Source organism: Pleurodeles waltl, chromosome 10 (genome assembly GCF_031143425.1).
Source record: "Pleurodeles waltl isolate 20211129_DDA chromosome 10, aPleWal1.hap1.20221129, whole genome shotgun sequence".
NCBI lineage: Eukaryota > Metazoa > Chordata > Amphibia > Caudata > Salamandridae > Pleurodeles > Pleurodeles waltl.
In genome coordinates, this window is record NC_090449.1 from 76,606,100 (window position 1) to 76,632,550 (window position 26,451).

Genomic DNA, 26,451 nt, shown 5'->3' on the forward strand with positions numbered 1-26,451 from the left:
TATAAATATGGGCAAGAATGTTTTCATTGTCTTAAATCGAATTAATATCAAATGGCTATTTTTGAGGTGATAGCGTCCTAGGCATCCATGCAACAATATTATTTGATATAATTCACTAAATGGGTGGTACAGATATTATTTGTACAAAATCTGCAAGGCATCCCACTCACCACATCTGAGGTACATGCATTTTTTGAAATGTGTCACACTAAACTATCATTCATTGGCTTAGTCTTTATTGGCAAGCAGTAGCATGAATGATATCTGCGTAGCATACGAACTACAAAAATCCATCAAAACAACCAACATAACCGTCACACAGCGAATGAGCCAATCAGCGTGCATGGATAAATTTGTATTTGTATTTGTAGAGCGCATTCCGGCGGGAGCATCGAAGCGCTATGCGGACCTTAATGCAAAGAAGAGAAAAACTGAGAATAATACTAGTCAGTTTGCGAAGAGCCAGGTTTTCAGGCCCTTCCTGAAGGTCAAATGATTCCGTAATTGTCGTAGAGGGAGCGGCAAGCCATTCCAGAGTCTGGATGCTTGCACAGAAAAAGCACGTTCTCCCCATCTCACTTTTTTGCAGCGTGGGACTTTAATCCAAAACCTGGAAGCAGATCTCAGAAGTCTCGGGGGTTGATAAAACGAGAAAATAGATTTAAGATAATCACATCCTGATGACTGAAGTGCTTTATGCGTGAGGCAAAGTGTCTTAAACATTATTCTCTTCCGGATTGGAAGCCAGTAAAGAGATGCCACGCACCTGGAGGCAGAGGCAGAATTGGGCGAATTTAAAATTAAGCGGGCCGCCGCATTCTGGATAGACTGTAATTTATCCAGCGAAGACTTATTTGCGTTAAGCAGTAAAGAATTGCAGTAGTCAAGCCTAGAGGTGATCAACGCCAGTACCACCGCGTGTCTAAGGTCTTCCTCAAGTAAATGGAGAATTTTTTTGAGGGTTTTTAGAGTCCAAAAGCAGACCTTAACCAACTGATTGATCTGACATTTGAAGGACAATGAATCGTCAAACACAATACCCAAATTTTTGGCCTCTGAAACAGGTGAGGGGCAGCCCCCACACACTGGAAGCTACCAATTATTGTCCCAAGGGGACACTTTGCCCCCCAGGTACATAATCACGGTTTTATTCCCATTCAGTTTCAACCAGTTACAGTTCATCCATTTATTAATAGCTGTCATACAGCAGTGAAAGTTTTCCTTAGTATCCTCCACATTGTGCGAAATGGGGACAAAACTAATGATAAACATATGGTGGGGGGAACCTAGTTGATGCATCTTTTTACATTGGCTCATGGCGAAAATTGTGCATTGACCAACTCACAATCCAATTCTAGCAAGCTGGCAGCTAAAATCATTTAAAAGTCCTCAACTGAAGAGCTCCCAATGAACCCTTAAATTGGGGGACCTACCTTAGTCACCCAATTTAAGGGTTCATTGGGAGCTCTTCAGTTGAGGACTTTTAAATGATTTTAGCTGCCAACTTGCTAGAATTGGATTGTGAGTTGGTCAATGCACAATTTTCACCATGTGTTCCATGCCACATTATCTAGATATTCACAACAGACAAATTTAGATAAATGGATCTATAAGAAACACATCTACATAGTCTGTGTTTATATGGAAAATCTGGTGTGGATCTGGCCCTCCTGAACATAAATTTTAGACACGCAGCAATGTATACTGGATCTTGTACATCGCGACTGGCCAACATTATTGCACTGGTAGGAAGTGCGTCAAACTTGTTGCCCCTTCAGCAGGATCAGCAAAACGGCTCATGATTGACCCAGCTGCAAGTGACTGATGAAGATGCTCTCTTCGGTGCACTGAACCTTCAAATGGGGCATGCGTTGCTAAATTGTTATAGATTATGTCTTTTACGGGTCTGCAGCTTTTACACGTCTTGTTGTGGTGAGTCAGGCAACATTCCTTGAACCGTTAAAACAGTTGGGTGGAATATCACATTTTACCAAGTATTATTATGGAGGAAGAATTCCGTTTTTGGTGAGTGGATAGCAAAAACCTGCAGAGATGGATTCTGCAGCCTCTACTGATGGAGTAAAATGTGCCACCTTGTTGTGTCACACTGTTACTAAAGGCAAACAAGGCACTGTTGAGATGTGATACAACACTCATAATATAATGCATTAGGGTACATACCCACCAGGACAATGCAAATATGTGGATGCTGATCAATGTTTAAGGAGTTAAAAAATAAGCATTGTAGTGTATGGGTGAAGTTCTGAGGAGCAAGGAGTTCTGCTTGGATGTTAGCGAAAGTGCCCAAAATACAGCCATTGCAGGCACAAGGCATGATCCATGGCAAGCCCATGCCATCTACGGTGTTATCGGCACGCCGGCAGTACATTATCCTGCAAGCCACAAATGCTGCTTCTGTGCTGCAGGTGTTTTTTTAACCAGGGGCGGCAAACATCCTTGCCCCAACCTCAAAAGAGACCCAGTAATGGTGGAGGGTGGGGAAAGTAGACAGGGGAAGTGTACTTGGGGCAGATGCAATCTGAAGTATGAGGGGATGTCGGTGTGATAGCTTCTCAGAATCCACCCAATTTTATGTCAGCTTAGAGCTGGGCTAGCGAGGGAGAAGAGAACGAGCAAAGGAAAATAAAAATGGCTGCCACAAGTCATACAGATCATTACCTTCTCTGCTGTGGCAGCTTCTACTGCCAGGAACTATGTAAGTAAAGTCTATTCATTCACAAGCAAGTATGTGGACAAGGACAGAATAGTAGTGACCAATCGTGATGAAATCTGAAGACACGCCCTTTGTGACGAACACTTTGTGCATTGGCCAATCAGGTGAAGATACAATATAGAAAGTTTAAAAATCTCTGCAGTGAGCCAGTGAAATAATACATTGTCGGAATCCTCTGCTTGCATTCCTTTGTATTATCAGAAACATTTTACAGCACAGATCAGAACTGATTCTAGCATTCACACATCACCTGGTCCTTTATCATTACAGAAAAGGGTGTTTAAACAGTTATATATATATATATATAGATACATAAATAAATTAGAGAGAAAAGGATACAAAGTACTCAACAAACATTATCCCATAGATACAATCAATTTAAGCAAAACAGTTAAATTTGTTACACTTTAACTTAGGTCTCTGTGCTACTGAAAAGTGCCAGTGTTCCCTCAAAGTGCAGTATTGCTCTGGGTTTAAATTTGCCACTTCAAAACGTGCCTGGTTCTTGCAGCCATAGATCAATCATTGCCTGTTTCGCATTTGAGGATGCGTATTTTAAATGTAATTTTTGATCCGTAGATGTCTCTCCTGTACCCGTTTCGGTTTTGCCGTTAGAAAGGTGCGCTTATGTGATGTGTATTAACCATTGGTTGTTCGGAGCGGGCAAAACACGCTGTGAAGAACCTGCGAAGGAATTCTTTGGAGAAGTTTTCTACTCGCTTTGCAATCAGTATGTTCTCCCCATACTATCAGGATTTACGGATGTCCATGGGCAGCAGTGTAGTCTTTGTTAATATACAACAGTGGACTGCATGTCGTGCAGTAGGGTTTCACTTTTAAACAAAGACACAAGTGCAGTAATGTCTACTTAGCACAGATTTTTGCCTCCCTTATGTAAGGTAATGTGGATATTTGAATTATCTGGGTAAAGTTGTTACTCACTAACTAGGCTACTCAGCGATGGACTAGGTCTAGAAAAGACAAGTGGGTTCCAAGTGCATCAGCTGAGATGTGGATTCAATGGCCAAAATTGTTGAGCTCCAGTTGTGAAATCTCAGCATTCGTAGAAAGACCTGAGGAAGGGCACTTTGGCTCTCGAGCCATAACCCCTGGCGCCTTTCTTGCAAGGCCTCATTGCAAAACACCCACTTGAGCTTTTTTATCTAAAAGAAGCTAAAATAATTGGTATTGCATGAAATCCTTTACTACGCCTTGGATGTCTGATGGGGAATTGTTTGCTTATGTCTTCTGTTCTTAGTGACCCACTGAATTAAAACGGCTGTGCTGCAAAACCGCATTTTCAAGAGTTCTGAGAACACACTCGTACAGTATACGGACACTATACAAACTTGGAAAAACACATTTTTGGTTTATGACTTCTAGTCTAAATAGGGTGACTGTGCAAATAAACCATCGCCCAAATAGCACCTAACACTATTTTCCAGCCTGTGTCTCAATCGTCTCAGCATTGGCAGGAGGCAGAACTGAGCTACATGAGCCTGTAGTGATTTCCCAAGAATCACATAATATTTACTAAGTAGAAGAACAGGCATTACAACCTAAGTCGGTTCCAGAGTCAGCAGCAGAATCTGTACAGCACATCTCGTGCCTAATGTGAAATGGATACAGCCAACTGCAAGGGCTCTTTCAGCAATGGCAACCTAGACACCTTACTTCATTCAGACAGACATAGGCATAGGCACAAATTTGGCCAGTGTCACTTTTTATTACTCAAATTAAGGATGCTGACCTACCCTCACATTACAAGTTCAGATCCCAAAGTATGGACACTTTTCCAAGTCTCAACATTTAAAAATAGTGATCTCCAAAAATTTTAGTTTAAATTTACAATCCTCATTAAGAGTCAGTGTGTCCAATCCAGAGGTTGAAACTTTCAAAGTGGTATCTTTAGTTAAGTATGTTTTCAATATGCAGCATATTTCACAGCAGATAATCTTTCAAATTAAAAGTTTTTTTTATATCTACATTGAAAGTTTCTCTGTGCTTGGGACTCACTCACGTATCTAGAATTAGAGAGAAAAGTGTCACAAATGTCAAGTTCTCTGGATAGTAATGCCAGGAATGTACTTTATGGCATGGCCCCTCTTTTTGAAGCATATTACAGCTGAGATGGCTGAGTATTAGGGCATCACTTGCAGAGTCTGCATTGAACCCACATGACAAAGGCTTCAAACCTACTTTGATGGATGAAACCAGCAAAACTGAGCTGGGTAAAAATATGAACTAATATCTAAAGCTAAAGCGCCACACCTCGGCAAGCAGTGACACCAAGCGCTGCATCAAAGCAAGCTTCCAAAATTAGAATGCAAAACTATTTTGTCTTCCAAGATTGTACGATGTGTCTAGGGTGAAGACATAGATTGATCTTTTGGGAAGTCCCAGGACACAGGAGTGCCAAAGGGAAGACCAAAATTTGAGAGTAAGGAATGTAGGCGGCAGGTCTCCGAGGAAACGTCTTTATTTCCCAATGATGCTGTACAGAGAATCTGCAGATCTTGCAATGCCCTTGGAAGAAAGCCGAGTGATCCTTCAAGGTCAAATGCCTTCTTATTTCATTTGCTGGCAATTATCCATTTCCCTAATGCCTAGAGGGAACACTGAGTTTGAAAAATAATCCTCCACAGGTTGACATACAGGAAACCAACACCACTGAACAGATTTCACTGTTAAACTAACTAACTGCAAGGAACTCAGAACCCATTTGCCACATGAAGGGAATAGCACTTAATACACTTGTAACCATCCAGTAAACTTCACTGCATCATAAATACACTCCATCTCTTGTGTCCACGACCTTCGTGGACCTCTGTCTCTTAGTAGGCGGGCAACTGGTAGCCTTTAGGGCTTGTGTCCAGTGTTTCAGTAAAAGGTGGGCTCTGGTATGTTTCGGTGGTCTCCACACCACTGCCAGTTGGGTATCCGGGGTAACCTGAGGTGCCACTGGTGTCAAAATTATCTGTAGCAAAGAGACTCATATCGGTGCCCAGACGGTATCTCTGTAGCGCCTTGATCGTGAGACCAACCTGAAGGAAATGAAAAAAAAAGAGAAACTCTAATGAGGACATCTATACCCAGCATTCTACCTATTGTAATTAAACATGCCCTGTAGCAGAATCACTCCAGTGCCTACCCAATCACAAGACCACACCATTGAAAACAATACAGATCACATCGCTTAATTTACATATCGCCTTATTTTAGCTGCAGAAGAACCTATATATTTTAGAGTATGCCCGTATAAAGTACATTGAACCAAGATCCACGGATCTGAGTGGTCATGCAAGAACAAGTTATTCCGAAGGGTGAACTTGGATTCCTAAGTTACAAATTTGTAAAGTGGGCAAATGTTGTACCATTTACTGGCACATTATCAAAAAAGTGCAACAAGTAACCACAGAAACTTTCTTGTTGTCTCTAAATGAAAGGATTCGGAAACGGAAGCAGCTAAAACAAAAGGCAGATTTCAAATGAATGCATCACAAAAACATTAATGTGTTAATTACACAGGATAAAAATATATACTGAAAACAATTAGGCAGCATTTGCATTCTGCACGTAAATTACGCTGTGTGAACTGGAACGTACTGAGCTAAGTGTGGGAAAAGGTGGTAATACATTCAATGCAATCAATGAATGATGCCCGAGCTGTTCTTGAGCCACATGAAGAAGGGGCTCTGCTCTGACCAAAGTCTGAGAGACAGTTCCTTAGTCCGACAGGATCTACCAGACGCATTCTCTCCATCACTCATGCCATTCTGTGAACCACAGGTGAACAATGCAGAATAATAGAAATCATCTTACAATGAATATGTTTCTTTTCTCTTGGACGGGGTCCAGAGTGTTTTCTCCTTTTGTGTGTATCCAGACCCCTAGGAATTTCTTGTAGAAAGCCAAGAGGTTTGACTCTATCCCTACTTTTTTATTAGTATTTTCGCCCCTTCTGTGCTGTCATCCAGTCATGTGGATGTTCTTGAATGAAATGTGAAGAAGATACATGAACCGGTCTGGTCCCTAGATCTCCCTCTGACTCCAGCTAAGGTAACTCCTTTTCAGTCTCAGAGGTGAGGATAGATGGTCTCGGACACATTCAACATCCACATGAAGAGCTCAGACATCACCAAGATTCTGTCTGAGGGGAATTCTAATAGTCACATGCAGTGCTTGGCTCTCCGACCAGGGGCATAGACCTAGCCCTGCTGACTTGTTAGAAATCCGAGCATCTCTTCCAACTGACTCTATAGGTTTCTAGTACCTAAAAACACAAAAAGTTAGTTGTTTACCATTGTGACACTGCAGAGACACTAAATACTGTAAGAAAGGTTGCATTAGAAACCTTGATCTAGCACAATAGCTAAATTTAGAAAACTTTGTTTTGGTACAAAGTCTAACGTACTTTGCACGGTGTTTTCTGCCATTAATTGCCTCAGCCAGCTTTTTTTTTCCAAGACACGTTATGTCCATATTACCCCGTGCCATATGCAGCATTCAGCATCAGGAAAACTGAGGATGGCCTTCTGCTCTTATATCTGGCTGTAAATGTATGGAATGATCTTACCCTTGCAGCTACTGATGATCCTATGTACTCCAAAGTCATTTAAAAATATGTCCTTTCCCACCTGCAAGATATTCACAATCCTATGTACTCCAAAAGTAAATTAAAAATGAGGCTTTCAAGCCAAATGTGTGATCTGGCTTGTAGCGCTTTATAGTTTAACCCATTGCGTCTGCCTCCTTGATAATTAATAAACTGATTTTCTTCTTATAATGTAAACTGAAATCTTCTCAGATGGCCATGACTCCGGGAAGTCCTCAGAATTGTGTACAAAGTTAGTGAATTAGCACAAAGCAAGTGAATTTAAAACAGAAGTGAATAATTTTAAGAGGGATGGGCAGAGGGGGTTGCCTATGCTAAAGATGAAGTGCATTACAAGATGCGAGATGACCTAGAGAAAGCCAAATATAAGAAGCAAGATGTTATTCAGAGCTTAGAAATTGTGGGAATGTTAGTTAGAAACGAGAGCAGTCTTGTTGCAAATGATATGGTCTAAATAGTCATTGAACTTGCTATGGGGGCAATATGTCAGATGCCAAGGGTATGATCTGTTTACTAGGAAAAGGTTATGACAGAGGGAGCAGACTGTGTGAAAACCTGTGCACAAGTGTTTGGTTCATGGTACTGAATCTCACAAATTACAGTATTGAGAAAGAGGTTTGGCGCTAGTCTGATTACCAATCTGACCAACCCTATACGTAGAATAGTTGCACTATGGTAATTGGCGTATATTGTTTGGCCACCTGTAATGTAGTACATTTGTGCAATTCTATGATTCTATACCCAATAGTTGTTGTGTGGAAAAGTTTATCCTCAGTCTAGTGGGCCTGTGTTGGATAGGGTGACAGCCCTATGATTAAGTTTGTAGGCCTGTAATAGGTTGTTTGGGAAGCGTTATGCCAGATGGCATATGCCTGATGTGTCTGCCCTGTTTTGTTATGAAAAGTTATGGCAAAAACAGTAGGCTCAACTTATTTATTGTGAAAAGCATATAGTAAAGCCGTTTGACATTTAAGTGTGGATTACTATTACACTGTGGTAAAGCCAAGTATTTACTACTGGGGAATCATACTGTTCTAGGGCGGAGTTTCCTCATAGTGATGTTGGACAACACCTTTTTCACGTGAGGAAGACTGGGAGAACAGGAAGATGGCCGGAAAACATGTTTATTCAATAAGATGGCATCCAAAAACATATTTGAGACAAATTTTGTCTATGCCATACAACAATCTTGGCATGATGAAAAATGTTGTCTTCTTTGGAGGAAAAAAAAGAGATGAATGCTAAATAATAAGTCGTGCAGGGGTGACGACAAAAAAGAAAGCTTGTCTTCCTTGGGGGGAATCTGAGCTCACAACCCTGGTCAGTTAAACAGGAGAGAATTAGTTCTGAAGTCACCTAGTTGAAGGAAGGCTGACTAAGGGGGAGAAGGCGAGAGATCAATGAGATGGCATTGAATGACCTTGTTTGATTCTTCTGGCTTGTTTCTGTTGGTGCCAAGTGCAATCAAATTTGCCTTATGTCTCCTTATGTTCATCAACAAAGAAGTACGGCTTGGATAAATGTCTAGAAAAGGACATTAGACATACACACAGAATGTTCGGGGTAGGGCGTTTTAGTCAGGGCTAAGGGAACACCTCTGTCACTTTCCATTTTACTGACACCCCATGAAGTGCATCACAACAGTGCTGTCCATGGAGAGGCCTAGACTCAAACTGAGGCACTTAAGGAAGAGCTAAATAATCTGGAATTGTCCGAAGAAGGAGTCTAATGACATCTGGGTGGTGTATGTGTAGGAGCCAGACCTGACACAGCCAGACTGGGATCACTAGAAGGGTGGAACACCCAGGGCTGTCATGAACATTTTTGAGTTTTTTTTTTAAAGATTAACAGCACAGGAATGATAACATACTTCAACAATCAGTTGATTTTTAGACTATAACAAACTAAGGCACAGTACCAACCTATCATGTAAAGCTCTGGTACCTGGCATTGAGTTGGGTCAGAAATTAAAATGAAGAGGTGACTACTAAACACACCAGGAATTATCCAAACAGATGAGCCCTTACTAGAGTACCCCATAAGGTAACAGGACTCTTCCAACAGCCCTTCTAGCAACCCTATTGCAACCAGCATCAATGGATAATTACAGCAGATGGCATATAATACTGCAGAAGAGTCACTGTATTGTTGACGAACATTTTTTATTCCTAATAATGGTCCTTATGCCCTTGAACCTGCCAGTGAGTTTGGTCACAAAATTCCTTCTGAATGCAAATCTGGTGATGAAGTTGAGGCTTGCTTGGTTACTCGGCTACTCTTGAACCACCACTGTCCAGAATCCTTCAAAGGTCTAGAACGGCTGAGAGGATACCCGTTTCAGTTCCCATGCCTGGTCTTGTCTGCATTTTTTATTTCTTATATGTATAAAAGTGAGGTGTACAAACAAGTGGTTTGAGTGGATATGCTGTTTTAAAAATGGATAGGACACATTTGTGGATTTGATCTTGGAGCGAGGTATCATTGTCTTCAAATACGCATCTTTACTATCATTGACTGATCAGGATGATCGCCAGACTGGGCATATTTTTGAGTGCCCCGTATATTTTGGCAGATTCTTGGACATGAATGGTTCAGAGCGATGCTTCCACTAGACACAAATATGCCTATGCCTCAGCTTGCTTTTCTCTAAAGATGTACTGTTTTTTTGCAGGAGCAGATGATGCCATTAGAGCATAAACATATGCATTCTCTAGTGATGAAGTCGAGGTCCTACCGAAAGAACATTCAGTGCCCTCACCACTTCTGGTGGAATGTAACTTTTCTGCCTCTCTGTACTTTCACCATCACGCTATGCATCAGGGTCCATATTAGAACCCACACACCCTGACCTCTTGCGTGAGAGGGAGTTCCATGAGGATCAGAGGGATCTGCTTGTACACAGGTCTGCAGTACTGAGTCACCAAAGCAGGCTGTCCTTCAGTTTGTCCTTCGAGGCTAGCAGGAAGCTGAGGGAGACCAGCATGGATGAGATGATATTTGTGAATAATCTCATACCTTAGTTCCCCAACTCACCCTCTCCCAAGTTTGGTTCCGCCTAATGCACTGATGACTAAACTCATTTATGGTGGTAGCATGTTTCAAAATTATTGCACATTTGTGAGGCATATTTGAATACGACACAATAATATAGAGATTACTTTCTCTATATCATTTGCAAAGCACCCAGAGAGTGTTATCCATTAGCATCTAAGTTACCTATAAGCACTTTCTAAAATTCAGATGTCTAATGAAACCTTTTGTTAACCAACTTTGAATTAATAGTACCAGTTTTAACTCCAGAGGTACGTTAGTAATCAATAATACAGACTAGAGGTTTGACAACAGATACTGCATACTGTCTTATATTTTTATTTCTCTTCATTTTTCAACCAAACATTGGGACATGTCGGAGATTCATCAGCACCAGGGGCTTGTACAATAGTGGAAAAACCTCATGTGAAATAAAAACAGACCATAGGAACCATAGAGCAGGTCACTTGGTAGTGTGCAGAGGTGCATGAAGACACTTACATACCAGACAACCTGTATGGCACAGAAAGACGATATTGCAAAGAATATGTCATATTCATAGTAGGAGTAAAACATGGTGACCAAGCCCATCCCAAAAGGAGGCTCACAGCTTAATGATGCCCATGTGATTGCCTGACTACTAATCAAAAACAATATTCACATTCAGACCTATGAGCCTTGGTTCTCCAATAAGCTTTGAGGTTAGTGAGTTAATTGTGACAGAGTCACCACTGAATAAAGAAACCTATGAAGTTAAAAGTCAGTGCTGGGACAGCGTTCCGGCATAAGCATATGTAATAGCCAAGAGAATGCTATTTGATATGCAGCAAAGGTTTGCAGATTTGGTCAAAAGTTGTCAATTTATCATTCACTTGGCATGTTATGTGTTCCAATAGGGCAACCCTCGCCATCTTTGTCATCCATTTTCCAGTTTTGGGACTGTGTGTTTGCTCCAATGGTGTAAACAAGAAACCTTGGCAATGGCTGATAAGTAAACAGGCAGAAGTATGCAGCCATGGATCTACTTTAAGCTGTTTACAAACTGACTCCCAGTAGGATTGTTGGTCATGGTCATTGGAGGTTTACATTTGTACAGCAGTCAGTCCTCACTGGAACTAAAGTAGACTATGTCAACACATAGAGAGTGTGCTTCATCTCAGGCTTCAGGGAAGTCAGGTACGACAACTGATGAGCCAAGAAACTGGATCTCAGAGAAGAGCCCTCAAGGTTCTGTACATGCCTGTAGCTTATTAGTCTTGGTTTCAATCCTCCCCATAGAAACAATTTGACAACAGAGTCCATTCAGGTTAGTATTGGTGGATGAATCTGCAGATGTTACATCTAGAGACTGCCACCATCCTGACCAACCCAATCTGACACATGTAGCTGTGTCCACCTCGCAAAATCCTTACAGGTCTTAGGGCCATATGTACGAACACATTTTCCCATAGACACAAAATGGGCAAAACTGCTTGCTACATCTGGCCCTTAGTCATTAAATAACTAAATTGTTCTTGACCATTTTACAGAGTCCCCTGTTGATGAGAACTCCCAAATACTTCAGGCCTTTTGGAACCCACATGACATGAATCTGGCAGAGCAGGTTTTCTTGGTACTGTAAGGCATGGATGTATCCTCAAACGTTTCCCAGTTATCTTTTTAACCAGATAATTGGATGAAGGTCTCTATAAAAAGCATTAAAGCTGGCAAGGATTTATCTGGGCAGAGACAGTCTTAGTATATCATCAGCATCACAGACGGACTTAACAGGTCAGGCAGGTCTATAAAGATGCCTTGCATGCGTGTAAAATTGCAGACTTTCATGGGCAGGGGGTCCAGTGTAAGCAGAAAGAGAAGTGGGAACAGAGGACAGCCCTGCCTCACCTCTTCTTGTAAACATAGGGCAGGACAGAAAACATTTGCACGTGCACAGCCAGACAAGAATACAGACAGTTAAATTTGAATATGAAATCTGGTCCCAAGCAAAATCTAGCCATCATTCGGATCATGGATCCTCACTGAACTGAGGCAACAACCTTTTCAGCATTAGGACAGATGGTCAGGACACATTCCTGTAGGCCCTTAAATCTCCACTGTAGATGAACCAGAGTTCTCAGATGACTCCCAAAGGAGAGCCATGTTCTAATCCCACTTGTAATGAGTGAACTACTGATTCCTTTGTTCTAGATGCCAAGATCCTAGCTAGGATCTTCAAGTGTACACTGATAAATGAGCAGATGTATAGCTCCCGCCTTTCAGTGGATGTTTACCTCACTTCGGAAGGAGGATTATAATGCCCTTATTAGAAATAATGCCCAAGTAGCCAGACTCCTCAGCATCTTTCAGACCATTATTTAACACAGGGACCAGTTGAGTCATGAAAATATTACAGAATTCACCAAGAATCTTCACTAGAGAATCTACAATAGGCATCTCAGTTTTGGCTGTGACCAATGATCACACCCTCTATGAAGCCTGTCATTCAGCATTCCAACAAAGCAGGTTAGCAGCAAAGCGTCATTTTCCTCTGACATCGTGTCCACCTGATTCGAGTCATACACTGCTTTACAGAAGGAAACAAAGGCCTCAGAGATGTCCATCAGATGTATCAGTAGATGTCCAGAACTGGCTCAGAGAGCCGATATAGCCAGTTGCGCTTCCCATGTTAAAGCGTAAACACAAGACCTCTTTTATAGTGCACATTACATCTTTATCTGTGCTTTCTCTGTAGCCAAGGTAAAAAGCATGCTGAAAAAGTTACTAATTTAAATCAAAGGCCCTCACCAAGGCATCTTACCTGCCATCCAGATCACCAGGACTAAAGAAAGAGAATTTGTATTCTCTTTAAATGCCCTCACATCAGATTCTAGGGTTCTTTGCACTCAGGGAGCCTATTCCTGGATGACTGCGCCCTCCAGTATGCATGAGAAGGGGAATAGTGTCCATGTCAATGTCCAATAATAAAGGGAGATGCTCTAGAATGTCTTCTGCAGGTATATCATGGTCGAAATAAAATATAAAATAGTGCCTTGCACTAGAAAATGGCCAATGAACGATGTTGTGCTATGTGCAGCGGAAAGATCTTTGAATTCTTCTTCAGAATGTGTTACTAGACCATGACTGGACATTAAGTCAGACAGCACAACTATATTAGAATTATTACACTTGTCTACCATTCCTAATTTGTTCAAAGCCAGGTCAGTAGCCAGTGCCAGTATCCTGCTACAACAACAAAGTCTTGTCAAATCATAAAAGTGTGGACAGGCAAGAAAGGAATCCCAATCAACCAGGGTCGCGTGGGCTCTCATTATTCTAAATGAGACTACTGGATTTCTAGGTTGCAGGATCTATAACGGTGTGGGGGACTGAGTCTGACCCACGTGTAAAGAACTCTGTCACCCTAAATCCGGTTTTTGCTCCGGCTAACTAGCAGTGCCTCATTTCTCCCATGTGGAAGGAATGATTTGGCAGCCGAGTGCATGACATCTTTGGAACTTCTCAGGGAAGTCGTGGTTACTCAGATCCAAACCAACTCTCTTATTTCCAATATGATCTCATATACAAATGACAAAGACAGTATAAGTTTTATATAATGTTTTAATAAAACAACTGTATTTTAGATATTAAGGCGTGAGCCGCAATAACCAGAACGATACAACACAGTAGGATTGTAATAGTTACCAGGAGAGTAAAACATAAAAACAAAGCTATCATATTGTCAAACAGTTTCTACTCTCCCTCTGCTTGTTTTATCTAGAGCACAGCATGTTAAGCTTCTAGCTTGCCTATTAGAATCACTGTGGATACATCAGCCCTCATACCTGAGCAAAGACCTGTGATCTTGGTTCAGCATCTGCAACGAGGCAGTCAGCGTCAAGTTGTGGTTCCCTGGTCGGAATCTCCCTCTTGCGTGTACTGGGACAAGGAAGTGATTTTATAACTAACATGTCAGCGTGATCACAAAATGTCCCTACGCAGGAATGCCAAGTCTAAACTCTTACCACGTCTATCGGCAATGTACCAGACTGTATCCTTGACTGAAGCACAGAGTAAACATGTTATGGAGAACTCCAGTGCTGAAGTAGGCAAAACAGTGTGATATGAATAAAAAACAACACCGTAGAACTGGCTATTTGAAAAATAACAGTACAAAGCCTAATAAAAAGCATGTAGAGCAAAGTGCACAGAGGCTCTAAGCTATCAGCAAATGAATAAAATATATTCAGGGCAAAATGCACAAAGGCCTAAAGCCTGAAGCTAAAGCGCAATGAATACGTAAAACTAACCACACTACACCAGAATCTGGATTAGAACCTGACCACAGAATGAATGTTCCTATGGTGTTCCTTGGCTTAATAAAATAAATACCTGCCATCTAGATTGACCAAGCATTGCCTGTTGTATGAGGGAGAGACTTCCTAAGGAGGATTACGGTGCCAGACTTTCTTTTGCAGGTGGTGGCTAATTCAGGTATTTCGGAGGCAGCAACCAAACAACACCTGCTGACCACCCGGCTTACCCACTCCCGCTTATGCTTTTCTGATTTGGTGACGGAGAGGCGTGCCTCCTGAACAGTGGTCACAGCTGCTTTGTATCCTTTTAATAAAAAGTGCCATGTCATTCATACTCAATAAGACAATAATCAGTGGTTTGCTGCAGTGTAGGTGTACAGCCATTGCAATAGCTGGAGTAAACTTCTAAATTATATAAGTGAAATCTAACAGTCAGGTTCCCCAGTATCTATGGGTCAGTCTGTTCTTTGGATTTGCAGCCAGTTGTGCCTTAAGACTGGCATCAGTGCAATGTCCCTTCCAGATCCTGATCTGACCCAGGTGTTAATAGCTCCATCAGTGATGCCTCAGAGGAATCCAGCAAGTCTTCCAGTTCATCTGGTTGAAAGACCTCAGCAGTTTTTTCATTGATCATTGCTATCACAGGAGCAGGTTCCCGTAGTCAGGACATGATGCTCCTTTGTCACAGTCTAGCTAGTAATGTCAAAAACTTTTAACTCTTGACATTAGTCTCTTGGGAGTAGTCTGCAGAGTGTTTCTTTGCTGCCTGTAGTATGATACCAACATGTTGGTGGCACAGAAGAGATCAGGCAGTGAAAGGAGTGGGATGAACGCCCACCTTTGTGTAGTACAGCACTGGAACCTAACAGGATTTGTAGTTCCAAACACTCCTACAATCTTTGGTAGCAAATACTCAACTAATCATCTTTGGCTACTAAAGGTCTGAGAAGAAACATACATACATTTAGAAGAAAAGAATACATCTTCCAAATTCTCTGAAAATAACAATACGTATTGGTTAGTGTAATGCAGGTGTCTCCAATACCTCCCAGACACCTTCAGAGGATCTTGCAGGCTTGAGTTCATTTTTAGATAAGCACAGGGTCACATTTTAGTTTTAAAGTTAAGGGAAGGAGGTATTTATTTGACATTATTATCATCGGACTTCAGATAGCAAGGCCTGATAATGACCAGTGATCAGTCAGATTTATGACTCAGGCTAGGGCACAGAGGGGAAGAACTGAAGCAGTGAGGTATTTAACTCTTAAATAAAAGTCCTTATCAACTCAATATCAGAGTGTAAGAACAGAATCATGTTTCTGAATGCTTTTAAATGAGAGAAAATTAAAATGAAAGGTACCTTAATGATTAAGTTAACTCTTCATTTTAATTTTATCCCATTTCAAAGCGATGCATTTACAAGCAGCAGGCCTCTTGATCCCAGTGGCCAGTAAACATTATGCTATATTTACAACTAAACATACAATCACCTTTTTTGCAAGGGGTAAATATAAAGTGAAGAACAATATTTCTATGAAACATTAAGTCCTCATGTTTTTATCCACTTTCACTTATGCCAATTACATCTTAACCTTTTATGAAGCATGTTTCTTTACTTTAAATTCCTCCAATTTGAACAAACACCTGTATTTTTCTGTAACAAATATGGCGCTGTATCTACAGGCTACTGGGTACCAGATGCCCGCTGTTTGTAAATGTGACACTTTGAAATAGGAGAACATTTACATGAAAAGGTTTATGGAATCCATTAAACAAAGTTAACACTTCAGTTTAATTTCTTTCCATTTCAAAGTGTCGCCTTTACACACATAAGCATCTTGCTCCCAGTGGCTAGTAGACGCAGTGGAAATTTATAACTGAAAAATTCATCCATTATTATAAGTGGGAGAAATTTAAAGTGGCGTAAAATGTTCCATATTATGAACATTCTGAAGAACATTCTTCTGTACTTTAAATTTCTCCTATTAAAAAAAGTGGGTGCATGTTTGTGTTGTACATATAACAGTGCCCCTTTTGGCGAAAAGTATGTCCTGTACCACAACACATGCTGACATTTACCAATACACATACATCCCATTCAAACGCACACATGTTCATACATTCTCATATACCACGCTCTCACTGACACACATGGCAGTCCTGTCATATTGGCCCTAGTCAAAGTACTTTGTTCAAACAATAGTAACTTGCTTTATGGACATTAGGCTTGAAGTTAATGAAGCTCGGCATGGGAGTACCTGGTAACAATGCATGAGTCGCTTAGCCTTCAATAGCTCTCACTACAGAAAAGGTTGGAGACCCCTGGTGTAATGAAATCACAAGCATACAGGTTTCCCATATAGCCCATTGTTTTTTTCCCCAAGATCTTTTGCAAGAAACCCTTGAGTCACAAAGATGTGCCACTAATAAATATCAATTGTCTGTAAGGTTTTATTTGGTTATGATTTGGAGTAACTTTTGCTACAGGTCAGAGCAGAAATGGCAGGGGTAGCAGTAGTGACGTCATGCACACACTGACCACTGATGACATCATTGGGTTGGTCTTTTGTCAACTCTTAGCCCCTCAACAACTAAGGGCCTGATTTAGATCTTGGCGGATGAGTTACTCCATCACAACAGTGACGGACATCCGTCTGCCAAAATATAAATCACATTATATCCTTTGGGATTTATATTTCAGCGGATAGGATATTCATCACCGTGATGGAGTAACTTATCCACCAAGATCTCAATCAGGCCCTAAGTATTTATTGCTGAGGTGTTTTGGGCATAGCGGGGAGTTGAAACTACTGTAAATTAACAGGATTCTTAAGGCCCTTTTTTATTTAACTCCTCTTCCTGCCACTGGTTTCATAACCCTTGAGGATAGGGGAAGCAAAAGGGCAAGCCAGGGATAGCAGATTCTATGCTTGGAAACCACTAATCGACGTCCATGGTAATGAGCACAATTTGGATCAGATTTAAAAAGTATACCAGGTAAAATATTTTGTGAGTCACAGTGCACAATTATTTTGTGTGTCGAGCACACAAAACTTCTCTTGACGGGCTGGCTTTGTGCACCAGGCCTCTAGGTGTCTGCTATTCACAGCTCTGACAACACCAGGTGCTAGCATCTCCTAGAAAAAAACATTGACAAATGCACCTTCAGAGAGCACTATGTTGAAAGAAGTCCCAGAGAGACACCTATTTCTGTACTCTCCTTCCAAACATTAAGATGCCAGATGGTGTCTTTATTTGGGACCTTCCTAAAATAAAATTCTAATTCAATGTAGAAACATCTCACTGTGGATAGAATGACGACACAGCTAGAGAACAGGTGCAAATAGGAAATATTTTGACTGTCTTCCAAATACTTGCAACATCACATGAATAAGCAGAGGGAATTCTAACAGGCAATGATCCAATTTCTAAAGTGGAACATCGTTTGTCTTCTGTTTATTATAATTTATCACTTGCATTGCTGGGGGTCTGAACACGTTGCTCTCATAGATGCCTACCGTTCAGTGATAAAAAAAGATAACAAGCATTGGCTAAGCTAAAGTTCTGAGTTTAATGCACTAAAGAATGCAGCAAAAGCACATCACATCAAAACAAGGAATAAAAAGTGGACTACAATGAAGGCTTCCTTGCCTTTGATAAACTCCTGTCATTGTTTCTTTTTCAAATAAAGAGGGTTACAGTTGCAAAATAGTACCTTGTGTAATTAAATGCGACTATGCAAGAAGAGGCAGAAGGATGCACCCAAATAGCCAATTCCAGTTTCCAGGTATGGGGCTCTGGCTAACTCTTTAGATCGGGTGAAGGCAAAAGGTACACCCCTATGCTCTTGGTATAGTCTTAGGGTTGTGTTCGATCATTTAGAAATCATTTATCACGGTTGGTTTATTCATCCGCTTTACCATGTCCGTAATGCCAGTTAATTTGCTTTGTTTCCTCTGCCTAATTGTCACAGCTCGTTCTCTCTATGCAAGACTACAATTGTTCCAATAAAAGTATTGAAAACGTATCTCGTATCTCTCGTGTTTCGCCTGGGCATGCATGAGTAAACCAAGGACAGGGTGAGATCGGTTTCCACGACTTTCTTGGGAATCAGAGTGTCAAGTTCAGGTCATCACAATCACCTCCCACCCCGATAAGGTTAGGAGTTTAGGTGAGGCACTGTGAGCTAGCCAGGAATTCGTCTGACAGCTCCTGATGGTGTGGAAGCACTTAGGGGGTGATTCTCACCCTGGCGGGCGGCGGAGGCCGCCCGCCAGAGTTCCCCCCTCCAGAATACCGCACCGCGGTCATTAGACCGCTGCGGGTATTCTGGGTTTTACACTGGGCTGGCGGGCGACCGCCAAAAGGCCGCCCGCCAGCCCAGTGTAAAACAACCTTCCCACGAGGACTCCGGCTCCGAATGGAGCCGGCGGAGTGGGAAGGTGCGACGGGTGCAGTGGCACCCGTCGCGAATTTCACTGTCTGCAATGCAGACAGTGAAATTCATTGTGGGGCCCTCTTACGGGGGCCCCTGCAGTGCCCATGCCATTGGCATGGGCACTGCAGGGACCCCCAGGGGCCCCACGACACCCCATACCGCCATCCTGTTCCTGGCGGGCGAACCGCCAGGAACAGGATGGCGGTATGGGGTGTCTGAATCCCCATGGCGGCGCAGCGAGCTGCGCCGCCATGGAGGATTCAGAAGGGCAGCGGAAAACCGGCGGGAGACCGCTGGTTTTCCACTTCTGACCGCGGCCGAACCGCCGCGGTCAGAATGCCCTGCGGGGCACCGCCAGCCTGTTGGCGGTGCCCCCGTCATTTTAGCCCTGGCGGTCGACGACCGCCAGGGTTAGAATGACCCCCTTAGTCTCCCACATTCTGAAGTTCTGGAGTCCTAATACGCAGTCCTATTATCTTAGCAAGAAGCGTATAACAGTTGTAGACAATCCTAGAACACCCAGTATTACAATGCAAAATTAGGAAGAACCTTCAAAATCCGGGTGGAAAATGAAATGTAAAGTGGGGATTCTGGCAGCCCCTTCCATCCTACTCCTATTTCATTCTCTTCGGACTGTTTATTTATCATTTTGTATATTAATGTTGTTTAGTTTTGATGTAGCCAATGGAAATGGATGCAAAGTACTTGTGTTGCGAGGGGATGTAAGAAATGAAGGAGCAGCAGGAGAAAGTTAATAAGTCAAACAGCCTAATTTAGTATTGGTGGTAATGGGATTCATTCCAATTTCGTGATATTTGCTATGTATGAAGGCAAATCTACTTACAGAATTTTGTATATGGTAGAGGAAAATCAGTGAGTGAAACATCCTCCAGTTTTAGTATTTCCCTGCAATAAATGGCAAATTTTCACGTGCTACCAGACTTTAAACCAGATCAAAGTCTTTATACTTTATGGAGGACATGGGTTGGTCTGATGCCTCAGAGTGGAAATAATAATCAAAAAATGGTGGGGAAAGTAGTATTGGGGGATACACCCAGTCGCTTCCAGTGAAAAATCAGTAATCACAACAGAATGGAGTCCACAACAGCCAATATGAACTTGAAGTCTCAAAACGTTTTTAAGAGACCCTCGCCCACTAGAGTCAACTAGTGGCATGCTTCATCGTCGGGTCGGCACTCCCGACACCTAATGTGTCAGAGTGGGCTCCACCTCTGGAAGGAGGGAGCAGTTCTAAGTGTGAGGCTCAGCGGGATCTGTACCTAATGTCGATAAAAAATAACCTCTAATTCCGCATCTACTTTATTTCTTTTCTCAGGAATCAGAGTAAGGAAGGATCAAGCCAGAGGGAGATGTAACCTGGGAGTAAATCAATGATCTCTTACCTCTAGAATCAGCCACAGTCTACAAGTTTCGGCTACCTTGGCCCAACCGGGTCACGTGACTTTAATCCGGACCTAAATAAACAGATTCCTAGTGTAGATTTAAAGAGAGAATCCTGTTTCTATAATCAAAATAATGTACTTTTTATAAGGAAGCAGAGTAACTTGCAGATCCTTTAGAGTACAATAGCTCAAACCCTAAATGAGGCGCTCAATATGGCTCCACTGGAAACAATGGAGGCGGATGGACCTTGTAGTCAAACACTCGTCAAGGGTGCCGGCAAAGAGGTCCAATCTATTGTTGCCTCCAAGCCCTGCATGCCCTGCCTCCAAAATGCTCACCTTGACTGTGCAATTATTGGACGTAGAGTATGCCAAGAGCAAAATATCGTGCCTGGATGACTGACTGTTGTTCCCGTAAGAAGGTCTTTAGGCGTTTAATTTTCTAAACTCCAACTTAACGCAAAAGCAGGGTGTTCCAAGAGCTGGAGTCTTGAAAGTGTAGTGATCATCCCTCAAACTAACTGTATCTTGATGGAAGCAAAAAGAAGCGGTCTGCCAGGGAGGTCAACCTGAAGTGATCTGATCGGTGATCCTGGAGTGCTAATTTGGGCTAGTACTAAGTATTCCACTGCATGAATGTAACTATTGTAACTAAAAACATTAATGATAGAGTTGCATGTAACAAGTTTTTCACCTAAATTTGTAAAGCTTTGTTATTTCGGGTGAGATATTGATCCATCACCACCACTGGAGGCTACCACTGGATCCGCACTAGGCACATCATATCCGCCCTGATTACAAGTAGTGGGTGAAATTCCAATGACATTGAAAATAGGAGTTTGCCAATTGATCAGTATTCAGAGCTTTGTAATGATGACTGCACTCCTGCTGTTTTCCCATGACAGATTTCAAGAGTCCAAAGCTGCTTACATTTTTTATGGCGGGCAGGGGTACCCACAAGAAGGCAACACGTGAATTTGGATTTGATTCTGAGCATCAGTAATGGTACTTACCAGCTTTGGTAAATACCTCACCCCCATCCAGCCCACTTATAATACTAGTCTCAGAATTATAGGTAGGTACTGTGAGTGAAGGGGTTCTTTATCAAGGAGTTCTCTGTGACAGAGAATAGAGAACAAAGCAGGAGTTGTCCATTAAGTCACTTAGAACTAACTCCAAGTTAAAAGATATCCCTTTATCCCTTCATCCGCAGCTACACGGGCAACAATTTTCTATTATGTATGTCCCCATTTAATTTCTCCCTTCTGTACAGGGATGGAGGAGTTATAGGAAGCTGTGTACTACACACCTGTCTTAGACCCCCTGCCTTCTGCCTTCTACCAACCCGCTTTAGCAAAACAACCCACGTTCAAATTTAAAGGAAAAACATAGACAGCACCCTTCCAGCTTACCAAAGCACACTCCGCATTCCGCCACACCTCCCTACATTCAAAAGTAACTGATGTCTTGCCACCGACACAGACATAATAAAGTCTCTTGCTCAAAAATAATGTCCAGCATGTGGCATCAGGGACTTAGGCCCATATTTATACTTTTTTAGTGCTGCATTTGCGCCGCTTTTTGACGCATAAACGGCGCAAACTTACAAAATACAATTGTATTTTGTATGTTTGCGCCGCTTTTGCATCACAAAATGACGCAAATGCAGCGCTAAAAAGGTATAAATATGGGCCTTAATGTATGATGTGTATTGCTTTACTAAATACAAAACCCAGTAACAAATTTGATAAAAAAAATGATGATCCCCATTACCAAACTAGCTCATTTCACATAAGTGGAACAACTTAACACACACACACACTCGCTCTTCAATAAACTGGTTTGTACCTGCTGACGCAATCTAGCTTGCCCAGAGCCGCCCCACAAACACAATAATTTACCAATCTGAAAAAGGAGCAGGCACCATAATATAGATACAAATGTAGAGAGGAAGGGGGACACGTAGGTCTCGTAGAAAGACTTAGCTCGCCCCCTTCCCACTGCTTCCCAATGTTTACTCGCATGAGAGGCTAGGCATATCCCACAGTCATAGGATGATCACATCATTTACTCACCCAGGAGATGATGGAAAAGAAAGAGAAAGCGATGGCCGCCCTGGCTGCGTCTCCTCCCTGTGCTGTGCTGGCGTTGGACTCTGTACGCTGCCACTGGTTAGCCAGGAAACAGAAGCTGACAAACCACAGGAAAGCCCAGAATCCTAAAACATTGAAAGACAAACGTTGGTGGCCCAGTATACTAGAAACCATGGCACAAAACATAGGACGCAGCAGCTGTGATGAAATCCTGGTGCACACTATGACATGTATCATGGGTAATGCCTGCACACAGAAGGGTTATGTTCAACAACATTTCTCAATTGAGGTCTTTCTACATAGTGGTGTAGGAGGAAGGGGTGCCCGAAATTTTAGACACCTTAAATTTTACCTCAATCAGAGTTACCAGATTTACTGAATCGGAACCTGTGAAAATACAATCATTAAGTAAATGGATCCACTCAAAAATCAAGTTCTAGATCATGGGTACTCACAAACATTTTCCCAGGGGCCAAAAGGTTTGGTCTGTAACGTGCCTGGGGGCCGCATTGATGCCAGGGCGGTGGCGGTCGTGCAGGGTGACTAGGGGGATTGGTGGCAAGGTAGGTGTAGGGGAAGCAAAGGATATACATCTAGTGGCTGAAATAAACAATGGGAAACCAGAAAACCTGGAATCAATCCTGGCTTACCCACTTTTCCAAATTCTGTGATCCTAGGCAATTGTTTAGTGTCACTTTCCCTCCTTTTCTGAATTATCACATTTAAGAGGACCTCGAAATACATGATTCATGGTGTGCGCTGCACAAAACCTGCTTCTATGTTTGATTTAATAAACTATAATGTTTTTTATGTATGATAGGAACCCAGGCCACCCATAAAGTGCACATACCAAGTGGTTTGCCTCTTTAATTTACTATTGGTGGTCTTCTCAGGGTAAGGGAAATAATTATTGTTTCCAAATTTATGTTTGAAAACTATCACTTTAAAAGGAATACATCTCAATGTACTGATAAAATAAATTGTACTAAGGCGAAAAGGTTCTGCATGTTAACTAAATACACTAAATTAATTTTGAAGACTGTCTTAGTTTTACACTTATGCTGCAAGATGTCTTTAAAAATGAAGGCGTTTTTAAAGTTAAGTTCAGAAGTCCCTAGTTAATTCCTTTCTTTGGCACCAATTAAGTTTGAAATAAATGATTGTGTGTGTATTTAATATTTTTGTTAGTGCGGAGTCGAGCAAACAGCTGCCCAGTGCTTCTGTTGCCCCAGGGGCCGCAGGTAAAGGTGAGAGGGGCTGCATGAGGCCCGCGGGCCGTACTTTGAGTATCCCTGTTCTAGATCAATGAAAAAAGTTAACAGGTTTTATTACAGAATTCAAAATGAATGTGGGACTGAGTCAGTGCTAAGAAGGCTCTCAAAGTAAGGTTATGCAAGGAGTGCAAAAAATCTGAAACTATTTCAAGTACAAAATAGTCAGCACAATCAAGAGAGTAATGGCCAGAATCCCTAGCACAACAGGCAAGTCTTCTCTAAAATATCTCCCTCATCCCAAGATCAAGATGTTTCTACTTTCACATATGAAATCACAGAATTGGCACTCTCACAATGGTGTGAGCAAATGTAACATTTCCTCTGCAAATCAGAACGCAAAAATATAATTTTCACATTGCCTTAATACCTAAGCATCCTCCCACTAAATAAGTATTTTTCAGCACCCTCTATTCTAATGTTGTCAGGAGATGCTAGTACAAAACTAGATACATGAACAATAATGTGTTATGTGAATACTTAGGACCTGCGAACCAACAGAAGGAGCTTGGTAGATGTTTGAGCAGAAAAGCCATGACAGTGAAAACCAGTACATTTCAGCTTGACTGCGTACTGCAGAGTTTGCGAGGAGAGAAGGTGGGCAAGTGACACATGAGTGACAAGGGTGACTACCATCTTGAGAAAGATGGCGTTTGTATCTAATTTGTGGCCTAGTTTGCATTTATCAGAAAAGCACACTTCGACACATCATAGGAAATTTGTTTCAAGAGCTACAGAACTATATCAGTGCATACATTTGAAATTAGGTGTCAAAATGCATTCTGCACATTGTCCATGATTCACAAAAATATAAACATATACAAATCTTCTACAGTGCTCAACAAGCAGAGCTTTTAAATCATGAATCATGTTAAATATAAATTGATTCACTTAATTTCCACGTGATGTCATTGTCAGTAAAAGCAGCAAAGGACCAAGCAGATTTCTGAGATAACATTTAGAAGAAAGTAGAACACATACACAAATCAATTGATAGCATCACAGACGATAGGGGTGCTACCACTGAGGAACACAACTACCATACCTTCTGGAAGAACCTCACATAATTCACATTTCAGAAAGTCGCACTGACCTCAGAAGGTTGGCACAAGCCACCAACAATATTTTTATACTTCAGTACAGACATCTCATATTCAATCGGGTAACTGCTCTTCAAAAATCAAAATTCAAGCTAAAATACTTAAGGGATATTAAATCGAGGTTCAGGAGGCTTGGATCCACAGCATACATAGGGTTTACTATTGACTATGTAAATGATTCCCTTCTAGATTGATTGTGGGTAAAGGTACAGTATGTGGTTGGACTGAAAATCTGGTATTGAACTGGCACTCTTGTAATTTCGCTGAAAAGGAGAAGGCTGTGTTGAAGAAATAATTCTTACATAAGGTGCAACTAAGGATGTGCTTGCCGACATGAATGTGTTCCACGTGCTATGATTTCCACTTCAAGAATGCGTAGATTCCACACTCTTATTTTTGGGGTGGTTTCAAAATTAACATACTCCTAGTTTAGAGGAGATTTGAACCCCACACATTCTGAAATACCAATGCTCATCAGGGAGACTCATTACTCAAATTAAAAAAGTTTGTCCGACTCCTCCACAAAAAAAAAAAAAAAAATTTAGGAATATTCAGGGTGCAAATTCAACATTGTTTACAAAAATATTTCATTGCTTTGGAGTTTAAGGATGTGTCAAAGAGTTTATTAGCATGCATTTCAATTGATATGCAGTATTGCTTTCCTCTCCCAGAACTGCTAAATACTAAACTTTGAGCACAAACCTTCCTCAGGTGCACAATATCAAAGAGGGATTACACCCCAAATTATAACTTTATTGTTTGAACCCAGTCGTAATGATTACTGTAGTGCATTTAGCTAAGATCCTTTGTCAATCAATGTAAAAGATACTTGTTCTTACCATCTACTCTATTCAAAACTCCTACTAATGTGCTAACAAGTTCGGACATAAATCACTGTGCGCTGTATTCTAACCATTTAAATATTAACCTGCCTCAAACACGTTTATGCAAATTAAACAAGTAAATCAACAACCGCCTATCAATCATAAATTGTTTCCTGCATACCAATTATTTCATAACAAATAATTACAAAATAATCCAATGTTTGCATAGAGTGATCCACCACCCCATTTTGCTTCTACTTATTGAAATATGCTTATAGGAAATTGGTCATTTTCAACTAATTAATTAATTGGGCGTATTTAGTTCACAAATCCCAAAATTTTCTGTTTTGCCTAAAGAATGCGGTTTCCTCCTCGTGTGTATTTGGAATTCGCCTGAAATAGTGCGCTTCTCCATTTTCATGGAATGCGTTTCCAATACATAACTTGTCTTGGCATTTCTTTTTTGTACTTGGGAAAGATGTGCTTTAATTTTCTCTCTGCTGGACCTTTAGTTCTGAGTAACTTCCAGCTCAGGGGTGATTGCCTGCCTCCCACTTCATTGCATAAAATGGGGCAAAACCTCATAGCAGCCAGAATTTCCTCCAGGCTTCCACGCATACCCATAATCCTGTGTAGCAGTTTACCGCATTT

At 41.5% G+C, this 26,451-nt stretch overlaps 1 protein-coding gene across 2 annotated transcripts in view; it reads right to left on the reverse strand.

Moving 5' to 3' along the window:
• Positions 1-1,171: 1,171 nt before the first annotated feature.
• Positions 1,172-26,451, reverse strand: part of SYNGR3 (synaptogyrin 3) — a 207,131-nt gene continuing 181,851 nt past the window's right edge. For both annotated transcript variants that reach the window (XM_069209776.1, XM_069209777.1), the window contains exons 3-4: positions 22,588-22,730; positions 1,172-5,778 (exon numbers count right to left, since the gene is read on the reverse strand). In XM_069209776.1, the coding sequence (XP_069065877.1) occupies positions 5,569-5,778; positions 22,588-22,730 (353 nt within the window). In that variant the 3' untranslated portion in view covers positions 1,172-5,568. The remainder of the gene's footprint in view (positions 5,779-22,587; positions 22,731-26,451) is intronic.